Source organism: Octopus sinensis, linkage group LG7, assembly GCF_006345805.1.
Source record: "Octopus sinensis linkage group LG7, ASM634580v1, whole genome shotgun sequence".
NCBI lineage: Eukaryota > Metazoa > Mollusca > Cephalopoda > Octopoda > Octopodidae > Octopus > Octopus sinensis.
Window position 1 is genome coordinate 88,713,313 of NC_043003.1, and position 21,606 is coordinate 88,734,918.

At 38.9% G+C, this 21,606-nt stretch overlaps 1 protein-coding gene across 1 annotated transcript in view; it reads right to left on the reverse strand.

The window, feature by feature from the left end:
- Positions 1–21,606, reverse strand: part of LOC115214460 (nucleoprotein TPR) — a 136,549-nt gene that overhangs the window by 50,404 nt on the left and 64,539 nt on the right. Inside the window, exons 19-21 of the mRNA XM_029783658.2 lie at positions 6,662–6,721; positions 2,202–2,419; positions 1,508–1,586 (exon numbers count right to left, since the gene is read on the reverse strand). Of these exons, the coding sequence (XP_029639518.1) occupies positions 1,508–1,586; positions 2,202–2,419; positions 6,662–6,721 (357 nt within the window). The remainder of the gene's footprint in view (positions 1–1,507; positions 1,587–2,201; positions 2,420–6,661; positions 6,722–21,606) is intronic.

Sequence of the window (21,606 nt, forward strand, 5' to 3'; positions counted from 1 at the left end):
GTCCTTGACACTGAACTTCGGTTATAGACGGTAAACAACAGAGTACAGTTCCTCCACTCCAACATGAAAATAAGCATACCAATAGCAGACTTAGAATAATGAATATGTCCCCACCATACTAACTCAATGAAGCAAAGAGATATAAACAAGACTTCATGTACTGCGTGCAATTCTCTGGATGCAACTAGATCCACAGGATTCAAGTATACAGGAGAGCCAAAAAGATATCAGATAACAACACAAGTAATGATGCCAGTGGTACCCATCCTAGATACTGAAGTGAAGACTGGAATAGTATATAGAAAATTTGTGACAAAGCAAACAGAGAGAACACATGGTACAGGGCTGATAAATATCAAGGAGTGATGTTTGTAGAGGCCACATCTCATGGGGAAATTAGCACATAGATTTAGGAAGACCCTGAAGGACACCAAACTCAACATTAAGATTGTTGAGAAGTCAGGGAGCTCCATTAGATCACAATTATGTAGGACTTAGTCCCTCAAAAATACCACATGCACTAATGAGAACTGTGTAGTATGTAAATTTAACCCCAGAATTCACTGTAAGTTGAACAGACAATCTGCGTCAAATTTTCCCAAAAGCTTGGTGATACCTACTCAGAGGCTTAGTCAAAGTTTGCAAAAGATTTTTCATCATTCTCAATACAATCAAAGAGATCTTGTGCAACTGAAACACGAGTGTCATTTTGGTCAGCTGAAAGCAGTCTTGAAACAAACATGGCAGAGATGCATCTCATACCCAAATCTTTAGTCATAATGGACTGAACTGAACTGTAACTAATCTTCACGTCCCCTGATAACTCACGGATGGTGATTTCATGATTTTCTCAGTTCTGCTCGTTGTCAGTCTGAGAACATTCATCAATATGGACACTTTTTTTTGGCCATCTTGGAAATATCTGAACCACTCTTACACTTCTGTGCAGCTCATACACTCCTCATCATACACTTTCTGCAACTTTGTGTAGGCTTCTGAGCAGGTATTGCCATGATAGCTTTCTCTGTCATGATTAATGCGACAATCACACACTACACACCTTCCTTCGAAGCACTGTTAGGAGCTAGAACGTTAAAGCACATCAGAGATCAAGATCAATCTGTGCCAAGTGGCTTCACTCTGCGTGCTTTAGCTTCATTACTATGGCAACAATCTAGATACTTATTGATCAGACCTCATACCTTTCAGTAAAAATAAAAATAATACTGATTTCTACGATAATAATCATAATTCTTTCTACTGTGGGCACAAGACATGAAACTTTGAGGGAGGGGGCTAGTTGATTATAACCCCCCCCCCATGCAACTGGTACTTATTTTATCAATTCCCCCAAAAGGATAAAAGACAAAGTCTATCTTGGAAGAATTTGCAATCAGTACATAAAGATGGACAAAATGCAATTAAGCATTTTGTCCAGCATGCTAACTATTCTGCCAGTTTGCTGCCTTAATAATAATAATACCATAACTCATTAAGTGTAACTTACCTGTGAAGCAAGTTTTGTGTTCTGAACTCTCATGTCAGAAATGTCTCCACGTAATTTTTCAAGCTGACCATTCAGTATCCTGAAATAAGGGTAAGTAAAATGCAATGCTTAGATATAGATCCAGGAAGTTACTAAATGGATGAATGGGTTCAAAAGTGGTGATTTTGTATTGCAAGATTGGCACTATACTTTACAGTGTTGAACTTTGATTAAATACTGAAAAAAACTTACCTGCTAAGCATCAGCGTAGTTTGATATATGAATGGAAAATGAGAGGAGAAGAGATAGAGCTATGGTAAAGAGAAGGTGAACTGACTCAAAGACCTGAAGTGAACTGTACTATTAAGTAGTTCAGGTGTGAATGTCTTTGATATCACAGCTTACAAGTGATAGTGTATACCTGTTGTGGAGACAACAAATATAGTACTGTAGTAAACTGAGCAACATGATAGTTCACACAAAATTCACAAGATATCAAAGCACTATCTACTAAAGAGGCTACCAATGTATTGAACATCTATGATTAACAGTTGAATTACCGAAAATTGAACAACAAGCATAGCTACAATTTTAGAAGATTCTAGATCATAGCAGTGACCACATGTTCATTCACTGCCAAGACATCAATGAACTTATTCCCTTACCAATCTGTTCTAAAATAAAACAAGAAAAATTTAGGAAAAAAATTGTTTACTTGTCATTCTCTCCCTTTTCTCGTTTGTAAGTGGCATACTCTGTTTGCAGTTCTTGGAGAGCCATCTTCATGTCTTCCAGTTCTTTGTCCTTATTAGGGCTAAAAGGGTTAAAAGGGGTAGCAGGCATGCTTTGAGGAGTCTGCTGGTACTTTCCACGTGCCCTGTAACTGCCTCGGCCATGTCCTCGTACTGGTGTTGCTGTCTGGACATTTGAAACCTAACATATATAAATAAATGACAGTATAACAGACATGTAATGGACAGTATAATGAAGTAATTGGTGAGATTAATTAAAAAGAATCAACATAAAGTAGATTTTGTTGGATGGCTGGGTGGTTTGTCACCATCGTCGTCATCATTTAACATTCGCTTTCCCTGCTCGCATGGGTTGGACGGTTTGACTGACAGTCTGGCAAACCAGAAGGCTGCACCAGACTCAAATCTGATCTGGACGCCCTTCTACAGCTGGATGTCCTTCCTAATGCCAATCACTCCGACAATGTAGTAGGTGCTTGTCAGGTGCACTGGCATCGACCACTCTCAAATGGTGCTTTTTACATGCCACCAGCATGGGAGCCAGTTAAACGGCACTGGCAATAACCATACTCAAATGGTGGGTTTACATGCCACCAGTACTGGCCCAGTCAGGCAGCACTGGCATCGAATGGTGCTTTTTACATGCCACTGCAATAGGTGCCAATCAGGCGGTACTGGCATTGGCCATGACAATAACTTTACTTCACTTAAGTCATCACAAGCGCAGTTTATAGCCCAATGATTGAAGGGTACTCTTAAATGGGCTGGTTATGCTGCACTGTCATGCGCCATGGTTACAGTCTCACTTGGCTTGCCAGGTCTCGGTCACTTGTTATCGCCTCTGTGAGGCCCAACATTTGAAGGTCATGCTTCACCACCTCATCCTAGGTCTTCTTGAGTCTACCCCTTCCACAGGTTCCCTCTACTGCTAGGCTGTGACACTTTTTTATACGGCTGTCCACAACACATGACCATACCGACGCAGTCGTCTCTCTTGCACACCACATCTGATGCTTCTTAGCTCCAACTTTTCTCCCAGGGCGCTCACACACTATCGTATATGCACACTGACATTACACATCCAGCAGAGCATACTAGCTTCATTTCTTGCAAGCTTATGCATGTGCTCAGCAGTCACAGCCCATGTTTTACTGCCATGTAGCATGGCTGTTCACACACTAGTGTCATACAGCCTACCTTTTACTCTTAGTGACAGGCTCGTTGTCAGTAGCAGAGGTAGATCTCTGAACTTTGCCCATGCTATTCTTATTCTGGCAGCTACACTCTCATAGCATCCAGCCCTGCTACTTATTTGGCTGCCTAGGTAATAGAAGCTATCAACTACTACTATTTTATCCCCATGCCATGTGATGGAAGCTGTTTTCTGCACATTTTCAGTGTTTATTGTCCCTGAGCATTTGCCACACAAAAACTATCTTCCCAGTAAGCATTCCTTTGATATTGCTGCACCTCTTGTGTCCATAGCTTACACCGGGTACATCCTATGGAGTTTCTACTCATGCTTTTTCTACAGATCAAGCAGGGCCATTTATCTGAAAGGATTTGGGATTTGACTGCCTTCCTATTTACTAAGACTTTGGTTTTTGCTAGGTTAACCCTAGGGCCCTTCTATTCTAGACCTTGCTTCCACACCTGAAACTTTTCTAGTTCTGACAGTGACTCAGCTATTAGAGCAAGGTCATCAGCATAGAGGAGCTCCCAGGGTTAGCCAGGATTCCTCTGTTATTGCCTGGAGGACTATGATGAATAAGAGAGGGCTGAGGACTGATCCTTGGTGGACCTGTACACCTACCTCAAATTTTTCACTATGCTCGTTTCAACTCTCACCTTATTGACAGCATCCCAGTACATGGCTTGTATAGCTCTCACTAACCTTTAATCTATACCTAGTTTTCCCATTGACCACCAGATAAGGGATCCGGGGACTCTGTCAAAGGCTTTCTCCATGTGAACAAAAGCCAGATACAGAGGTATAACTACAGCTGTCTTACTAGAAATATAGCATCAGTGCTGCTTTTTCCTGGCACAAACCCAAACTGCATCTCATCTAAACTAACTCTCTCCCTGACTTTCATTACCTGATCCAACAACTTGATACCTCTGCAATTATTTGTATCTAAAGCGTTCCCTTTAATTTTGTAGCAGTTGATGACGGTGCTGCTACACCAGTCATTGGGTACGACTCCTTCGTGTATCACCTGGTTAACTATACAGGTGACTAGCCTATAAGCTGACACTGTGAGATATGTTAAGCATCTCTGCGGTGATTCCTGATGAGCCGGAGGGGCTTTCCCTGTCTCCATACCCTTCATTGCTTTATCTACTGTCAATTTAGATAGCTGGTCCTTCTGTTGGGTCGACATTCAGCAGACTCTCTTTCTCCTATTCATTCTCTTCATTTAGCAACCTTTCATAGTGGCATCTCCAAGTCTCTGTTTGCAACCTCATTAAATTCAAGTGAGCCATCATCCATGCAGACACATTTGTCTCCTACAACATCATGATTCTCTCTCTCCCACACTGTCTTGCAACATGAAACACTTCAAGTATTTGGTCCGCACGACGCAGAACATTGGCAATTTTTTTCTTATCTGCTTCCCCTCTGGTTAAGTAAACCTGTTGCCTAGCTTCCCTTCTGGCAATCTGATATAATTCCCTGCTACCACCGTTTTTCCAGTCCTTCCATGCCTGTTTCTTTTCCTTAATAACCCTCTCAACTATATTTTTCCACCACCACATTATCTTGGGTTGAGAGGGGACTTTGCTCCATCCTTAATGTGGGAACCAAATACATAGCCTCCGTGTATACCATGGAAGCCCGCTGCATGTTGTCCAACATGCCCATTGAAGTCGCCAAGCCACAAAGCTTGGTAGTCTGCAAGAGGATGTTGTAAAATCGGTCTTTCTGTTCATCATGTAGCCCTGGCTGAGGGGTATAAGCCAAGATAATGGTTGCTAATCCATGTGCAGCACTTATCTGATGTTAGGTATTCTATCGCAGACTCTCACTACCTTGATTACCTTATCAACCCATTCCTCCGCAAGAAGTATACCCACGCCCCTAACCCCATCAGTATTCCCTGCCCAGAAATTCTTATACCTATGTTCTTTGCCTGTGAAGAACCTAGCAGAACTTCCTCTCCACCTTACTTCTTGGATGCAGCACAAATCTACATGCCTCTGTTCAAGCATCTCAGCAATCTCACCAAACCTACTTTTCAGTGTGCCAACATTAAGTATACCAACTCTGAGGGTGTGGGAGGTGTGGGCCCGCAAGATCATGGGATGGGGGACAGTAGTGACACGTACCTGAAAAGAAAGCTCGCATTTGGCAGAATTTATAAACATACAACAGCCTGCAACCTGTATATAATCACTACATTACAAAGGAGATAAAACCCAAAGTAGGGATGGGAGAACATTAAGCCTTTGGAGGTGTTCATGGGAAAGACATTTGATAGAAGACAGAGGAAAAAGACTTTTGGTACAGTAGGAAGGGCAGGTGTACCACGAAACAGCAAAAACTCAGGTTGTCGGTGTGAAAGAATAGTAATGAGATAGAATTGGGCATTTGCATTCTTAACTAGAGCTATAACCAACAATTTTTTTATTAGATAAATGAATGAATAAATGACAATAATAAATGAGCGAGAAAGAGAGAGTTGGGTTGAGCATAGGGATCTTAAGTTTTTTCTCTAAAAATACAGCGTGAAAGACGAAACTGTGTTTACACAGAAAGATAATAAAATGAAATAATAAAGTAATTATAATTTGTGCTGAAAAAGAGGTTTTAGATGTGTCCTAGGTTGGAAAACAAAGTTGCTTATCTGAACATCTGATTTGTACTCTGTGTGGCGAGGTGTTAAAATATGCTTGTTATATAGTGGCCCAAATTATAGGTTGGTTTTACAGACAGGTGATTTGGCATATATTACACTAAATAGCCTAGTTATAGATCAGGTGGGGTATTTGTGTACATTACAGCCCTGGTCCGGGCTACAGATCAGGTGCTGTGTTTGTACATGCTAGATAACTGATACTAATTACAACTGAGGTGAGTTGGTTTGTACATAATCCAATTTTGAAGTGCATACGCATGTATGAGGTCCCTGGAATTTAAATAAAGAGTTGCAGATCTGTGAGGAGACTGGCCTATTGTAATTGGTGGAACATCGCTATTTTTCAAGTCTTCCATCCCTGTTAATTAATCAGCAAGAAACCCTGCACTGGAAAACAGTGTCACATGAAATAAGTTTCAAGGAATAAGAAGAGCAAATATTACAAAAATCTGTTTTATGCATGTCTTTCAGCACTTCATTTTTGCAATACATTTCTTAAAAATTAAAATTTTACTTTGTTTATTCCACTTAAGGCAATGATCACTTATCTGGTAAAAGCTTACATGAGTAGATTCCTGATACAGAACTCGGTACATATCTCTTTGTCGAATAATGGATTCTACCTGGATAGAAAGAAAGCAAAAGAAAATTAGTAACCTTCATTTAACAATCATATACAAAGCCTTGCATGGGTATTTAGTACATGAAAGGACACCGATATGAACATACATACCATATATCTACAATAAAAAAAATGGCAAGATTGTGTTTGTGAATTTGTTACTTTAACTCCTCTGAGACTATCCAACAGACCTTGATGAAACCTGACATAGGTTCACTTACGCACTTGGAATTTTTATAAAATCAATTTTTAATCAGCATCGATTTTTCAAAAATCATAAAATTTCAACATTTTTCACGCTAGCCATCATAACATCAATTTGACGAAAAGTGTTTCATGGCTTTAAACAGAAAGCTTATTAATAGTAATCAATTTAGCATTTGCTAATTCTTTATTTCAATGCAAATTGTTTTCATTTGCAAAAACTTATTATTTCAATTCATTGTTTTAATTGCACAGTGTTTCAGGTTTTGAATAGGTAAGAGTATTTTATTTCTCAAGCAACACTTAAGCATTTTGCACACTAGCTATCGTGTCATCAATTTGACAAAATCTGCCCCAAAGTGTAAAATTTCATCATTCTATGCACATGCACAAAAATGACCACGTGGGTTCACTACGAGACTCTGCTCATTTCTTCATCAAATTGGTCCTACCCATTAATATAGATTTTAAATTTTTGAAAAATGTCGAAATTTGGCGCAAAATATTTCATATTTCAACAGGCATCTTATTAATGGTAATTTATTACATATAATACATATACAATACATCGTGTGAGGAAAAAGTAACGCCCTTTTGTATTTGAGTTTTCTAGTTTGTCTCCTCTCTCCCTCTCTTACATAGGATTGTTGCAGGCTTTTTTCAGAGTTGTTTCTAGGAGGGACCTTTCACTACTTTTGGAATGTTGGTTGAAGCAATTTGCAACCTTCATGGCAGATGCTCAGGAGCAACAAACACTGAAAATATGCAGAGAACAACTTCCGTCACATTCCAGGGAGAAAAACTAGAAGTAGTTGATAGCTTCCGTTACCTGGGTGACCAAGTCAGTAGCAGGGAAGGGTGCGCTGAAAGTGTAGCTGCTAGAATAAGAATAGCCTGGGCAAAGTTCAGAGAGCTCTTATCTCTGCTGGTGACAAAGGGCCTCTCGCTCAGAGTAGAAGGTAGACTGTATGACGTATGTGTACGAACAGCCATGCTACATGGCAGTGAAACATGGGCAGTGACTGCTGAGGACATGTGTAGGCTCACAAAGAATGAAGCCAGTATGATCCAATGGATGTGTAATGTCAGTGTGCATACTCGACAGAGAAGTACGACCTAAGAAGCATCAGATGTGGTGTGCAAGAGAGACGACTGCGCTGGTATGGTCATGTGGTGAGAATGGATGAGTATAGCTGTGTGAAAAAGTGCCACACCCAAGCACTTGAGGGAACCTGTGGAACAGGTAGACCCAGGAAGACCTGGGATGAAGTAGTGAAGCACGACCTTCGAACTTTAGGCCTCACTGAGGCAATCATTAGTGACCGAGACTTTTGGAAATATGCTGTGCTTGGGAAAAGTCGGCAAGCCAAATGAGACCATAACCTCATGGCCTATGCCAGCCCACTCGTGCGAACCTTCCGTTCATTGGACACTGCTTGCGAAAGACCTGTTGAGGCAAGTTAAATCGAAATCAAAGCAAACCATCCAAGCATGATCATTGCCAGAGTGGCTAACTGGCATTCATGCCGGTGGCACAGAAATAGCACCATTCAAGCGTGATCATTACCAGTGTTGCCTTACTGGAAATGGTACCAGTGTGCAAATATAATAGCCAAATATAATACACTAAAGTTAATTACGCACGCCAGATTTCCCGTCGAAAAAAGCACGTGGTGACATCTCTTAAGTTTATTTCCAATCGACAGTAACAAGCAAAAAGAACGGTTTTTCTTTTCTTTTTTGAAAGAAAACCTCTTCGTATAGAGAGACAATTTTGGAACTTCTTCCTCTTATAAGATAAGTACCCCTTTTCATTTGTTTAATCTCCCGTAATTCAATGTAAGGACCTATTCTCTGTTTACATTCTGTTAATAATCTTTCAATTTCTGCTTCAGCTCCGTTTTTGTCAATTTCTCAATACATCTCTTTAAAATTATTCAATTTTAGATAGGCATATATTTATTTGTTGCTTTATTTATATACATATATATATATATATATTTTTACTCAGCCTCTCAATCTTCCTAAATATATAAACGCGAACATTAGAAATATAGTCGTAAATAGTTCAGAAGAAAACTTTCGTAGCTGCAGATAGATATATATTTATTTGTTGCACAACCTCCTCTCTTTCATTTCTTTCTCTCTCTGTCTCTTCTCTTCTCTCCTTCACGTCTCTAGTGAAGGAGAGATAGATATTTATAATTAGCTTAGAAGAAAACTTCATAGTGGCAGATATACATTTATTTGTTGAATAACCTCCTCTCTTTCTCTGTCTCTTCACTTCTCTCTATCACACCATCTTTCTTCTCTCAGCCGCTCAATATTCCTAAATCTATAGACTCTCACTTTCTTATTAGCTTCTCTCAGCCACTCTATCTTTTGCATCACTTCCTCTCTTTCTCTATCACACCATCTTTCTTCTCTCAGCCTCTCAATCTTCCTAAATATATAGACTCTCTCTTACTTCTTATCTTCTTTCAACCGCTCAATCTTTTGCATAACCTCCTCTCTTTCATTTCTTTCTCTCTCTGTCTCTTCACTTCTCTCCCACACGCTTCTTTTTCTGTCTCTTCACTTCTCTCTGTCACACCATCTTTTCTCTCTCAGCCACTCAATTTTTCTAAATATATAGACGCGAACTCTCCCCTCTCACTCTCTCCTACTCTCTTCTTATCTTCTCTCTGCTCTCAATCTCTCTAAATACATAAACACTTTCTTTCCTTATTTCTTCTCTACCCTCTATCGCACTTTGTTCAGTAGGAGCATCGAGGTGATGTGTGTGCTGTTGCCGGTGGTATCCACCTGGGGTCTATTTGCTGTGGCGGTCTTGTGTATTGTGGATAGTCCCATCTGCGAGATTGAGTTTGATGGAGCCAGGTTAGCTGCTGTACAATCTTTTGTGCCATGCACAAAAAAGATTCTTGTTCAGCAGCTGCCCTTTCAGTAACATGTTGGTGGTTTGTAGCACGCAGTACATCTGCGTACCTCTGTTTTGGGGCAGGTGGTGCATGGTCCATTCCTTTTCCTTTTGGTAGTTGGTTTCTGCCGTTTCATGTTTATGTGGCAGGGTATTTGGTGTGCAAAACAGCAGCCTGCACCTTCCTCTCCATGCCGGCAGACACCTTTCAGGTAGAATTTACACATTCGTGTGCGCAGTCTCTTTCTATCCTTTTTGCTATATGGATAGTCAGGTCTGCTTCTATCCTTGGCTGTTTCATCTTTTGGCTTTCTTTGAGTTTTAGATTTTCCTTCTTTGGCTCTTTCATCTCCATGGTTTTGGTTTTTGGTGCTGGTAGGGGCATTTGCACTTGGGTTTACTTCCCGGGCAGGTATCTCACTTGAATCCTCTTTGATGTCCTGGGTGTCTACCAAGTGGGGGTGACATCTTTCATCAGCACCCGTGCCTCCATCCTTAACTTACAACCTGTCATTCATATTCATTTTTTTAAGCGTTGATTCGTAACTCTAAATCCCGTTTATTATTTATTTCGCCATCTTGTATGCATGGCTTCCTGTCTGTCATGCATTTTAAATTCCTCCTTTAATTTCAGTGTCATCCCGTTATTATTCCATTCCCAGAATTCACTACAAAATATTCTCTCTCTCTCTCCTATTTATATCATGTTTTACTCGAACCCCGAAGTTTCTAGATGTTCAGTAATTTCTGTTGCAGAAAATTCCCTACGTATTAACTTAAAACCTGTTGTTCCTTCGTTGTTATTCCTTTCCCCAAAGATTCCCTAAATTCCCTACAAAATATTTTCTCTCTCTCTCTCTCTTATTTATGTTACATTCTTCTCGAACCCCGAAGTTTCTAGATGTTCAGTAATTTCTGTTGCAGAAAATTCCCTACGTATTAACTTAAAACCTGTTGTTCCTTCGAGGTAACCCCGCCCTCCCACCCATCCACCAGAACCGGAAGTTTCTTTTTTCTATCTTTCTTGACCCCCCCGCACCCCTATGTAGGGTTTATTGTGATCATATAGCGCAAAAACTGTGAAATTTATGCAGGTTGTAGTCTAGAGTCTCAGTATGATATCTGGCAAATGCAAGCTTTCTTTTCAGGTACATAACACTGCTGTCCCTCATCCCAGGGTCTCAGAGGCCCACACCTCCCACACCCTCAGGGTGGGCACCCTCAACGTTGGCACGCTAAAAGGTAGGTCTGGCGAGATAGTCGAGATGCTTGAACGGAGACGTGTTGATGTATGTTGTATGCAAGAAATAAGGTGGAGAGGAGGATCTGCTAGGTTCCTCACAGGCAAGGAACACAGGTATAAGATTTTCTGGGCAGAGAACACTGACGGGGTTGGTGGCGTGGGTATACTTATCGCTGAGAAATGGATAGATAGAGTAATTGAGGTAATCAGAGTAAGTGACAGAATACTTAAGATTAGAATAGTGCTTCATAATAGATTAGCAACCATTATATCGGCCTATGCCCCTCAGCCAGGGCTACCCGATGGACAGAAAGACAGTTTCTATGACACCCTACTGCAGACCACCTCATTGACGAACAACAGGGACCTTCTCTTTGTGGCTGGTGATTTCAATGGGCATGTTGGACGACATGCTGGGGACTTCCATGGCGTACATGGAGGCTACAGTTATGGTTCCCGCAACGAGGAGGGAACCAGGCTGCTGGAGTTCTGCGATGCGAATAGCCTTATGGTCTGCAACACTAACTTCAGGAAACCAACAAGCCACTTGGTCACCTACCGATCGGGCCGGCATACTAGCCAAATCGACTACATCCTTGCCAGAAAAAGGGAAAGATGGCTGCTTATAAATGCCAAAACCTTCCCAGGTGAAGAATGCACCCCACAACATAGACTGGTAGTTAGTGACTTTAGGATCAGGACTAAGAGGGCGACTAGAAGACGACCAACATGGAGAAGAAGGGTCTGGAAGCTTAAAGACCCTGCGAATGGACAGAGATTTAGAGATATGTTACTTGAAGCCTTTGACGAAGTGGAAGGGGGTATAGCTACACATGGGGTAGAAGACAACTGGACGTTTCTGAGGGACAACCTGCTGAAAGCCGCTGACCAGATCTGTGGCTGGTGCAAAGTCCCCTTAAGACCCAAAATAACGTGGTGGTGGAACAATATTGTTGACAGGGCTATTAGACAAAAGAAACAGGCTTGGAAGGCCTGGAAGAACGGTGGTAGCAGGGAAGGGTATCAGACTGCCAGAAGGGAAGCTAAGAGACAGGTCTATCTAGCCAGAGGGGAAGCAGATAAGAGAAAATTTGCCAATGTCCTGCGCCGTGAGGATGAAAGACTTGAGGTATTTCGTGTTGCAAGACAGTGTGTGAGAGAGAATCGTGATGTGGTAGGAGAGAAATGTGTTCGCATGGAGGATGGTTCACTTGCGCTAAATGAGGATGCAAAGAGAGAAGCTTGGAGACGCCACTATGAAAGGTTGCTGAATGAGGAAAATGAATGGGATAGAGAGAGTCTGCCGAATGTTGACCCTACAGGGGGACCAGCTATCCGAGTTGATAGTTCCGTGGTAGCTAAGGCAATTAGAAGCATGAAGACAGGGAAAGCCCCAGGCCCATCAGGAATTACTGCAGAGATGCTCAAAATATCTGGCAGTGTCGGCTATAACCTAGTCACCCGTATAGTCAACCAGGTGATACACGAAGGAGTCATACCCAATGACTGGTGCAGCAGCATACTAGTCAACTGCTACAAAGGTAAAGGTGATGCCCTAGATACAAATAATTACAGAGGTATCAAGCTGTTGGATCAAGTAATGAAGGTTACGGAGAGGGTCATAGCCCAACTAATTAGAGAGAGAGTTAGTTTAGATGAGATGCAGTTTGGGTTCGTGCCAGGGAAAAGTACCACTGATGCTATATTCCTGGTAAGGCAGCTGCAGGAGAAATACCTAGCCAAAGATAAGCCCCTGTACCTGGCTTTCGTTGACATGGAGAAAGCTTTTGATAGGGTCCCCCGATCCCTTATCTGGTGGTCAATGCGGAAACTAGGGATAGATGAATGGCTGGTGAGGACTGTGCAAGCCATGTACAGAGATGCCGTAAGTAAGGTTAGGGTTGGCAACATGTACACAGAAGAATTCAAAGTAGAGGTTGGGGTCCACCAGGGTTCAGTACTCAGCCCCCTCCTATTTATCATAGTACTCCAGGCAATTACGGAGGAATTCAAGACAGGCTGTCCCTGGGAGCTCCTCTACGCTGACGACCTTGCTCTTATTGCTGAGTCACTATCAGAACTGGAGAAGTTCCAGGTGTGGAAGGTGGGTTTAGAATCAAGGGGCCTTAGAGTCAACCTAGCTAAAACCAAAGTACTAATAAGTAGGAAGGTAGACAATCCACAAATGTCTTCAGGAAGATGGCCCTGCTCGATCTGTAGAAAAGGTGTAGGTAGAAACTCTATAAGATGTACCCAGTGTAAACTATGGACACATAAGAGGTGCAGCAATGTCAAAGGTAGGCTAACTGGGAAGATAGTTTTTGTATGTGGCAGATGCTCGGGAGCATTAACCTCCGAAAATCTGCAGAAAACAACTTCCGTCACTTTCCAGGGAGAAAAACTAGAAGTAGTTGATAGCTTCCGTTATCTAGGTGACCAAGTCAGTAGTGGGGGTGGGTGCGCTGAAAGTGTAACTGCTAGAATAAGAATAGCCTGGGCAAAGTTTAGGGAGCTCTTACCTCTGCTGGTGACTAAAGGCCTCTCGCTCAGAGTAAAAGGCAGACTGTATGATGCATGTGTACGAACAGCCATGCTACATGGCAGCGAAACATGGGCCGTGACTGCTGAGGACATGCGTAAGCTCGTGAGGAATGAAGCCAGTATGCTCCGATGGATGTGTAATGTCAGTGTACATACTCGACAGAGCGTTAGCACCTTGAGAGAAATGTCGTACCTAAGAAGCATCAGTTGTGGTGTGCAAGAGAGACGATTGCGCTGGTATGGTCATGTGGCGAGAATGGATGAAGATAGGTGTGTGAGACAGTGCCAATCCCTAGCAGTTGAGGGAACCCGTGGAAGAGGTAGACCCTGGAAAACCTGGGACGAGGTGGTGAAGCACGACCTTCGAACTTTAGGCCTCACTGAGGAAATGGCCAGCGACCGAGACCTTTGGAAATATTCTGTACGTGAGAAGACCAGGCAGGACAAGTGAGCCCAGCCCACTTATGAATGCCTTTCCTCCCTTGGACACAAAGACCTGTTGAGGCAAGCGAAGTCGATATAGAACCTCATCCGACGACAGACACCCATGCCAACCCCCCATGCTTGCGAAGACATGTTGGGGCAAGCGAAATCAAAATCGAAATCGAAACCGAATTGAACCAGCCAGGATCCCTGGCCTGGTGGTACGTAAAAAGCACTATCCGACTCGTGGCCGTGGCACGTAAAATACTCCAATGCGACCATACGACAGGCACCCATGCCAACCTCCTTTGCTTGTGAAGGCATGTTGGGGAAATCGAAATCGAATTGAACCAGCCAGGATCCCTGGTCTGGTGGTACGTAAAAAGCACTATCCGACTCGTGGCCGTGACACGTAAAATACTCCAATGCGACCGTACGACAGGCACCCATGCCAACCCCCTTTGCTTGTGAAGACATGTTGGGGCAAGCGAAATCGAAATCGAATTGAACCAGCCAGGATCCCATGTCTGGTGGTACGTAAAAAGCACTATCCGACTCGTGGCCGATGCCAGCACCGCCTCGACTGGCTTCCGTGCCGGTGGCACATAAAATACACCAATCTGACCGTGGCCGTTGCCAGCCTCGCCTGGCACCTGTGCAGGTGGCACGTAAAAAGCACCCACTACACTCACGGAGTGGTTGGCATTAGGAAGGGCATCCAGCTGTAGAAACATTGCCAGATTAGACTGGAGCCTGGTGCAGCCTTCTGGCTTCCCAGAACCCCGGTCGAACCGTCCAACCCATGCTAGCATGGAGAACGGACGTTAAACGATGATGATGATGATATATATATATATATCTATGTATAAATAAAGCAACAAATAAATATATGCCTATCTAAAATTGAATAATTTTAAAGAGATGTAACGGAGCTGAAACAGAAAGTGAATGTAAACAGAGAATAGGTCCTTACATTGAACTACAGGAAAATAAACAAATGAGAAGGGGTACTTATCTTATAAGAGGTAGAGGTCCCAAAGTTTTCTCCCTATACGAAGAGGTTTTCTTTCAAAAGGAAAAAGAAAACGGTTCTTTTTGTTTGTTGAAGTCGATTGGGAATAAACTTAAGAGATGTCACCACATGCTTTTTCGACGGGAAGTCTGGCGTGCGTAATTAACTTTAGTGTATTATATTTGGCCTTGAAGCGAAATATATTACGGTTTTTACCTAATATATCCTAGTAGACCACTATGAGATAGCAAGTTTTACGTTTTTTTTATCAATTTTCACTGATTATTTCGTCAATTTATGCAAACCTTTTTGGTTTTTTTATCACACAGCAAAGCAACACGTCTTTACCCTACGAAAACCGGAAGTATATATAAATATATATATATATATATATATAGTTATATATATATATATATATATATATATAAATAAATACATATAAATAAGTAAAATATATATATATATATAAATACATATAAATAAATAAAATGTATATATATATAAATACATATAAATAAATAAAATGTATATATATATAAATACATATAAATAAATAAAATGTATATATCTAAATACATATAAATAAATAAAATGTATATATATAAATACATATAAATAAATAAAATGTATATATATAAATACATATAAATAAATAAAATGTATATATATAAATACATATAAATAAATAAAATGTATATATATAAATACATATAAATAAATAAAATGTATATATATAAATACATATAAATAAATAAAATGTATATATATAAATACATATAAATAAATATATATATATATATTATATATATATATATATAAATAAATATAAATAAATATATATATATATAAATAAATACATATATATATAATAAATACATATAAATAAATGAATATATATATATAAATAAATACATATAAATAAATAAATATATATATATATAAATAAATACATATAAATAAATAAATACATATAAATAAATAAATATATATATATATATAAATAAATACATATAAATAATACATATAAATAAATAAATATAAATAAATAAATATAAATAAATAAATATAAATAAATAAATATAAATAAATAAATATAAATAAATATAAATAAATAAATATAAATAAAAATAAATAAATAAAAATATATATATATATATATATATATATATATATATATATATATAAATAATACATATAAATAAATAACTATATATATATCTATATATATAAAACTCTAGTTGTGTGAGTGTCTGTCCCCTTCGATTTAGATTCCTAACTCCTCCCACATTTTGCGGTGCAGTTTAACCAAATTCGGGTATCTTATAGTCGTGATTCATATCGAGCCCGTCTGACTATTAGCGCGCGTCAACGATGAGTCTACGATTTTAAAAATAATTTAACATCATTTTTTATTCCATTTTAATGCATAAAATGCATCGTATGTCGATGGCGGCGGAGTTGGCGTCCACGCTCACAGCTGCACCTGTTTGCTTCTCCCCCTTCCCTCCCTCGTGAAGCTGTGGGGAAGGGAGTGTAAAGAAATCAACGTCGTAATGCGTTGTGAAGGAAACCAGCGTTCTTTTAGAACAACGACTTCATGGCTTGAAGACACCAAAACAAAAATGGCTAAGAAAGCCCGAATTATAAGGGAAGTAACTCTCTAAAAATGCTTATATAGTTATTTCCCTTACAAACCCGAGCAACGCCGGGCGATACTGCTAGTATATATATATATATAATACATATAAATAAATAAATAAATATATATATATATAATATATATATATATATATACTACTACTACTACTACTATTACTACTATTACTAGTATAGGATGAAGTTTTTTTTCCTCTACAGAAAAGAATTCCATCAAGAAATGTAGCAGCATATTAAAATACCTTTATGGTTAAAATTATAAATAAATAAATACATATATATATATATAAATAAATAAATATACATACAATATATATATATATATAATAAATAAATAAATAAATATACACACACACACATATATATATTAATAAATATACATACACACATATATATGTATATAAATATACATACACACATATATATATGTATATAAATATACATACACACATATATATATGTATATAAATATACATACACATATATATATAAATAAATATACATACACATATATATATATGTATATATATATATATATATATATATATATATATATAAATAAATACATATAAATAAATAAATATATATATATCTATATATATAAAACTCTAGTTGTGTGAGTGTCTGTCCCCTTCGATTTAGATTCCTAACTCCTCCCACATTTTGCGGTGCAGTTTAACCAAATTCGGGTATCTTATAGTCGTGATTCATATCGAGCCCGTCTGACTATTAGCGCGCGTCAACGATGAGTCTACGATTTTAAAAATAATTTAACATCATTTTTTATTCCATTTTAATGCATAAAATGCATCGTATGTCGATGGCGGCGGAGTTGGCGTCCACGCTCACAGCTGCACCTGTTTGCTTCTCCCCCTTCCCTCCTCGTGAAGCTGTGGGGAAGGGAGTGTAAAGAAATCAACGTCGTAATGCGTTGTGAAGGAAACCAGCGTTCTTTTAGAACAACGACTTCATGGCTTGAAGACACCAAAACAAAAATGGCTAAGAAAGCCCGAATTTATAAGGGAAGTAACTCTCTAAAAATGCTTATATAGTTATTTCCCTTACAAACCCGAGCAACGCCGGGCGATACTGCTAGTATATATATAAATAAATACATATAAATAAATATAATAAATAAATATATATATATATATATATATATATATATATAATATACTACTACTACTACTACTATACTACTATTACTAGTATAGGATGAAGTTTTTTTTCCGCTACAGAAAAGAATTCCATCAAGAAATGTAGCAGCATATTAAAATACCTTTATGGTTAAAATTATAAATAAATATACATACATATATATATAAATAAATAAATATACATACACATATATATATATATATATATAAATAAATAAATAAATATACACACACACACATATATATATTAATAAATATACATACACACATATATATGTATATAAATATACATACACACATATATATATGTATATAAATATACATACACACATATATATATGTATATAAATATACATACACATATATATATAAATAAATATACATACACATATATATATATGTATATATATATATATATATATATATATATATATAAATAAATAATATAAATAAATAAATATATATATCTATATATATAAAACTCTAGTTGTGTGAGTGTCTGTCCCCTTCGATTTAGATTCCTAACTCCTCCCACATTTTGCGGTGCAGTTTAACCAAATTCGGGTATCTTATAGTCGTGATTCATATCGAGCCCGTCTGACTATTAGCGCGCGTCAACGATGAGTCTACGATTTTAAAAATAATTTAACATCATTTTTTATTCCATTTTAATGCATAAAATGCATCGTATGTCGATGGCGGCGGAGTTGGCGTCCACGCTCACAGCTGCACCTGTTTGCTTCTCCCCCTTCCCTCCCTCGTGAAGCTGTGGGGAAGGGAGTGTAAAGAAATCAACGTCGTAATGCGTTGTGAAGGAAACCAGCGTTCTTTTAGAACAACGACTTCATGGCTTGAAGACACCAAAACAAAAATGGCTAAGAAAGCCCGAATTTATAAGGGAAGTAACTCTCTAAAAATGCTTATATAGTTATTTCCCTTACAAACCCGAGCAACGCCGGGCGATACTGCTAGTATATATATAAATAAATACATATAAATAAATAAATATATATATATATATATATATACTACTACTACTATTACTACTATTACTAGTATAGGATGAAGTTTTTTTCTCCTCTACAGAAAAGAATTCCATCAAGAAATGTAGCAGCATATTAAAATACCTTTATGGTTAAAATTATAAATAATATACATACATATATATATAAATAAATAAATATACATACACATATATATATATATATATATATATATATATATATATATATATAAATAAATATACACACACACACATATCATCATCATCATCATTTAACGTCCGTTTTCCGCGCTAGCACGGGTTGGACGGTTTCGACCGGGGTCTGGGGAGCTCGGGACTGCCCCAGGCTCCAGTCTAGTCTGGCAGTGTTTCTACAGCTGGATGCCCTTCCTAACGCCAACCACTCCGCGAGTGTAGTGGGTGTTTTTTACGTGCCACCTGCACAGGTGCCAGAGGGGTCTGGCATCGGCCACGTTCGGATGGTGCTTTTTATGGGGGGGGTGCAGAAATATAGGGGAGCACCAGTGGGAGGGATGGTTCAGAGGACAGGTACTAGGCAAGTAGAACGTAGGATACCGAGAGAGGGGTAATGCATGGTGAAATAGCGTATTGAAGAGGGGGCTTCAAATAGTAGACACCTATAATGGTGGTGGGGGGGTGCAGAAATATAGGGGAGCACCAGTGGGAGGGGTGGTTCAGAGGACAGGTTCAAGGCAAGTAGAACGTAGGATATCGAGAGAGGGGTAATGCATGGTGAAATAGCGTATTGAAGAGGGGGGTTCAAAGAGTAGACACCTATAATGGTGGTGGGGGGGTGCAGAAATATAGGGGAGCACAAGTGGGAGGGGTGGTTCAGAGGACAGGTTCAAGGCAAGTAGAACGTAGGATATCGAGAGAGGGGTAATGCATGGTGAAATAGCGTATTGAAGAGGGGGGTTCAAAGAGTAGACACCTATAATGGTGGTGGGAGAAACGACATCCGGTATAGTTGGAGCAAAATAGAGATATTCGGTATTGGTGGTGGGGGTGGGTAGGGCAGGCGCGGCGTGAAGAATCGGCAGCCAATTTCTATCAGCCCTGTAAGGGAGAATAGATCTTAAATATCTATAACGATAACTAGTGAATTATACAGAATATGCAAAAACGAGGCGAGGCTGAAATAGTAAACAGAGTGGCGTCTAGGGGGATCAGAATAATAATAATAATTAATAAATAATAATAATAATAATAATAGAAATACGGGATGAATTAAAGTTCAAGGATTTCTTATCTTGGGATCACTTCGTTTACGGACAGTCTTGGCAAAAGGAATTCGGAATCAAGAATGAGGCAGGTTACTAGCTTAAGTATGCATAGGAGTCCAGACAGACAATGTAAAAAGAGGGGGAGAGAAGGGCGCGAAGAATCGGCAGCCAATTTCTATCAGCCCTGTAAGGGAGAATAGATCTTAAATATCTATAACGATAACTAGTGAATTATACAGAATATGCAAAAACGAGGCGAGGCTGAAATAGTAAACAGAGTGGCGTCTAGGGGGATCACAATAATAATAATAATTAATAAATAATAATAATAATAATAGAAATACGGGATGAATTAAAGGTCAAGGATTTCTTATCTTGGGATCACTTCGTTTACGGACAGTCTTGGCAAAAGGAATTCGGAATCAAGAATGAGGCAGGTTACTAGCTTATGTATGCATAGGAGTCCAGACAGACAATGTAAAAAGAGGGGGAGAGAAGGGCGCGAAGAATCGGCAGCCAATTTCTATCAGCCCTGTAAGGGAGAATAGATCTTAAATATCTATAACGATAACTAGTGAATTATACAGAATATGCAAAAACGAGGCGAGGCTGAAATAGTAAACAGAGTGGCGTCTAGGGGGATCACAATAATAATAATATTAATAAATAATAATAATAATAATAATAGAAATACGGGATGAATTAAAGTTCAAGGATTTCTTATCTTGGGATCACTTCGTTTACGGACAGTCTTGGCAAAAGGAATTCGGAATCAAGAATGAGGCAGGTTACTAGCTTAAGTATGCATAGGAGTCCAGACAGACAATGTAAAAAGAGGGGGAGAGAAGGGCGCGAAGAATCGGCAGCCAATTTCTATCAGCCCTGTAAGGGAGAATAGATCTTAAATATCTATAACGATAACTAGTGAATTATACAAAATATGCAAAAACGAGGCGAGGCTGAAATAGTAAACAGAGTGGCGTCTAGGGGGATCACAATAATAATAATAATTAATAAATAATAATAATAATAATAATAGAAATACGGGATGAATTAAAGTTCAAGGATTTCTTATCTTGGGATCACTTCGTTTACGGACAGTCTTGGCAAAAGGAATTCGGAATCAAGAATGAGGCAGGTTACTAGCTTAAGTATGCATAGGAGTCCAGACAGACAATGTAAAAAGAGGGGGAGAGAAGGGCGCGAAGAATCGGCAGCCAATTTCTATCAGCCCTGTAAGGGAGAATAGATCTTAAATATCTATAACGATAACTAGTGAATTATACAGAATATGCAAAAACGAGGCGAGGCGAGGCTGAAATAGTAAACAGAGTGGCGTCTAGGGGGATCACAATAATAATAATAATTATAAATAATAATAATAATAATATAGAAATACGGGATGAATTAAAGGTCAAGGATTTCTTATCTGGGATCACTTCGTTTACGGACAGTCTTGGCAAAAGGAATTCGGAATCAAGAA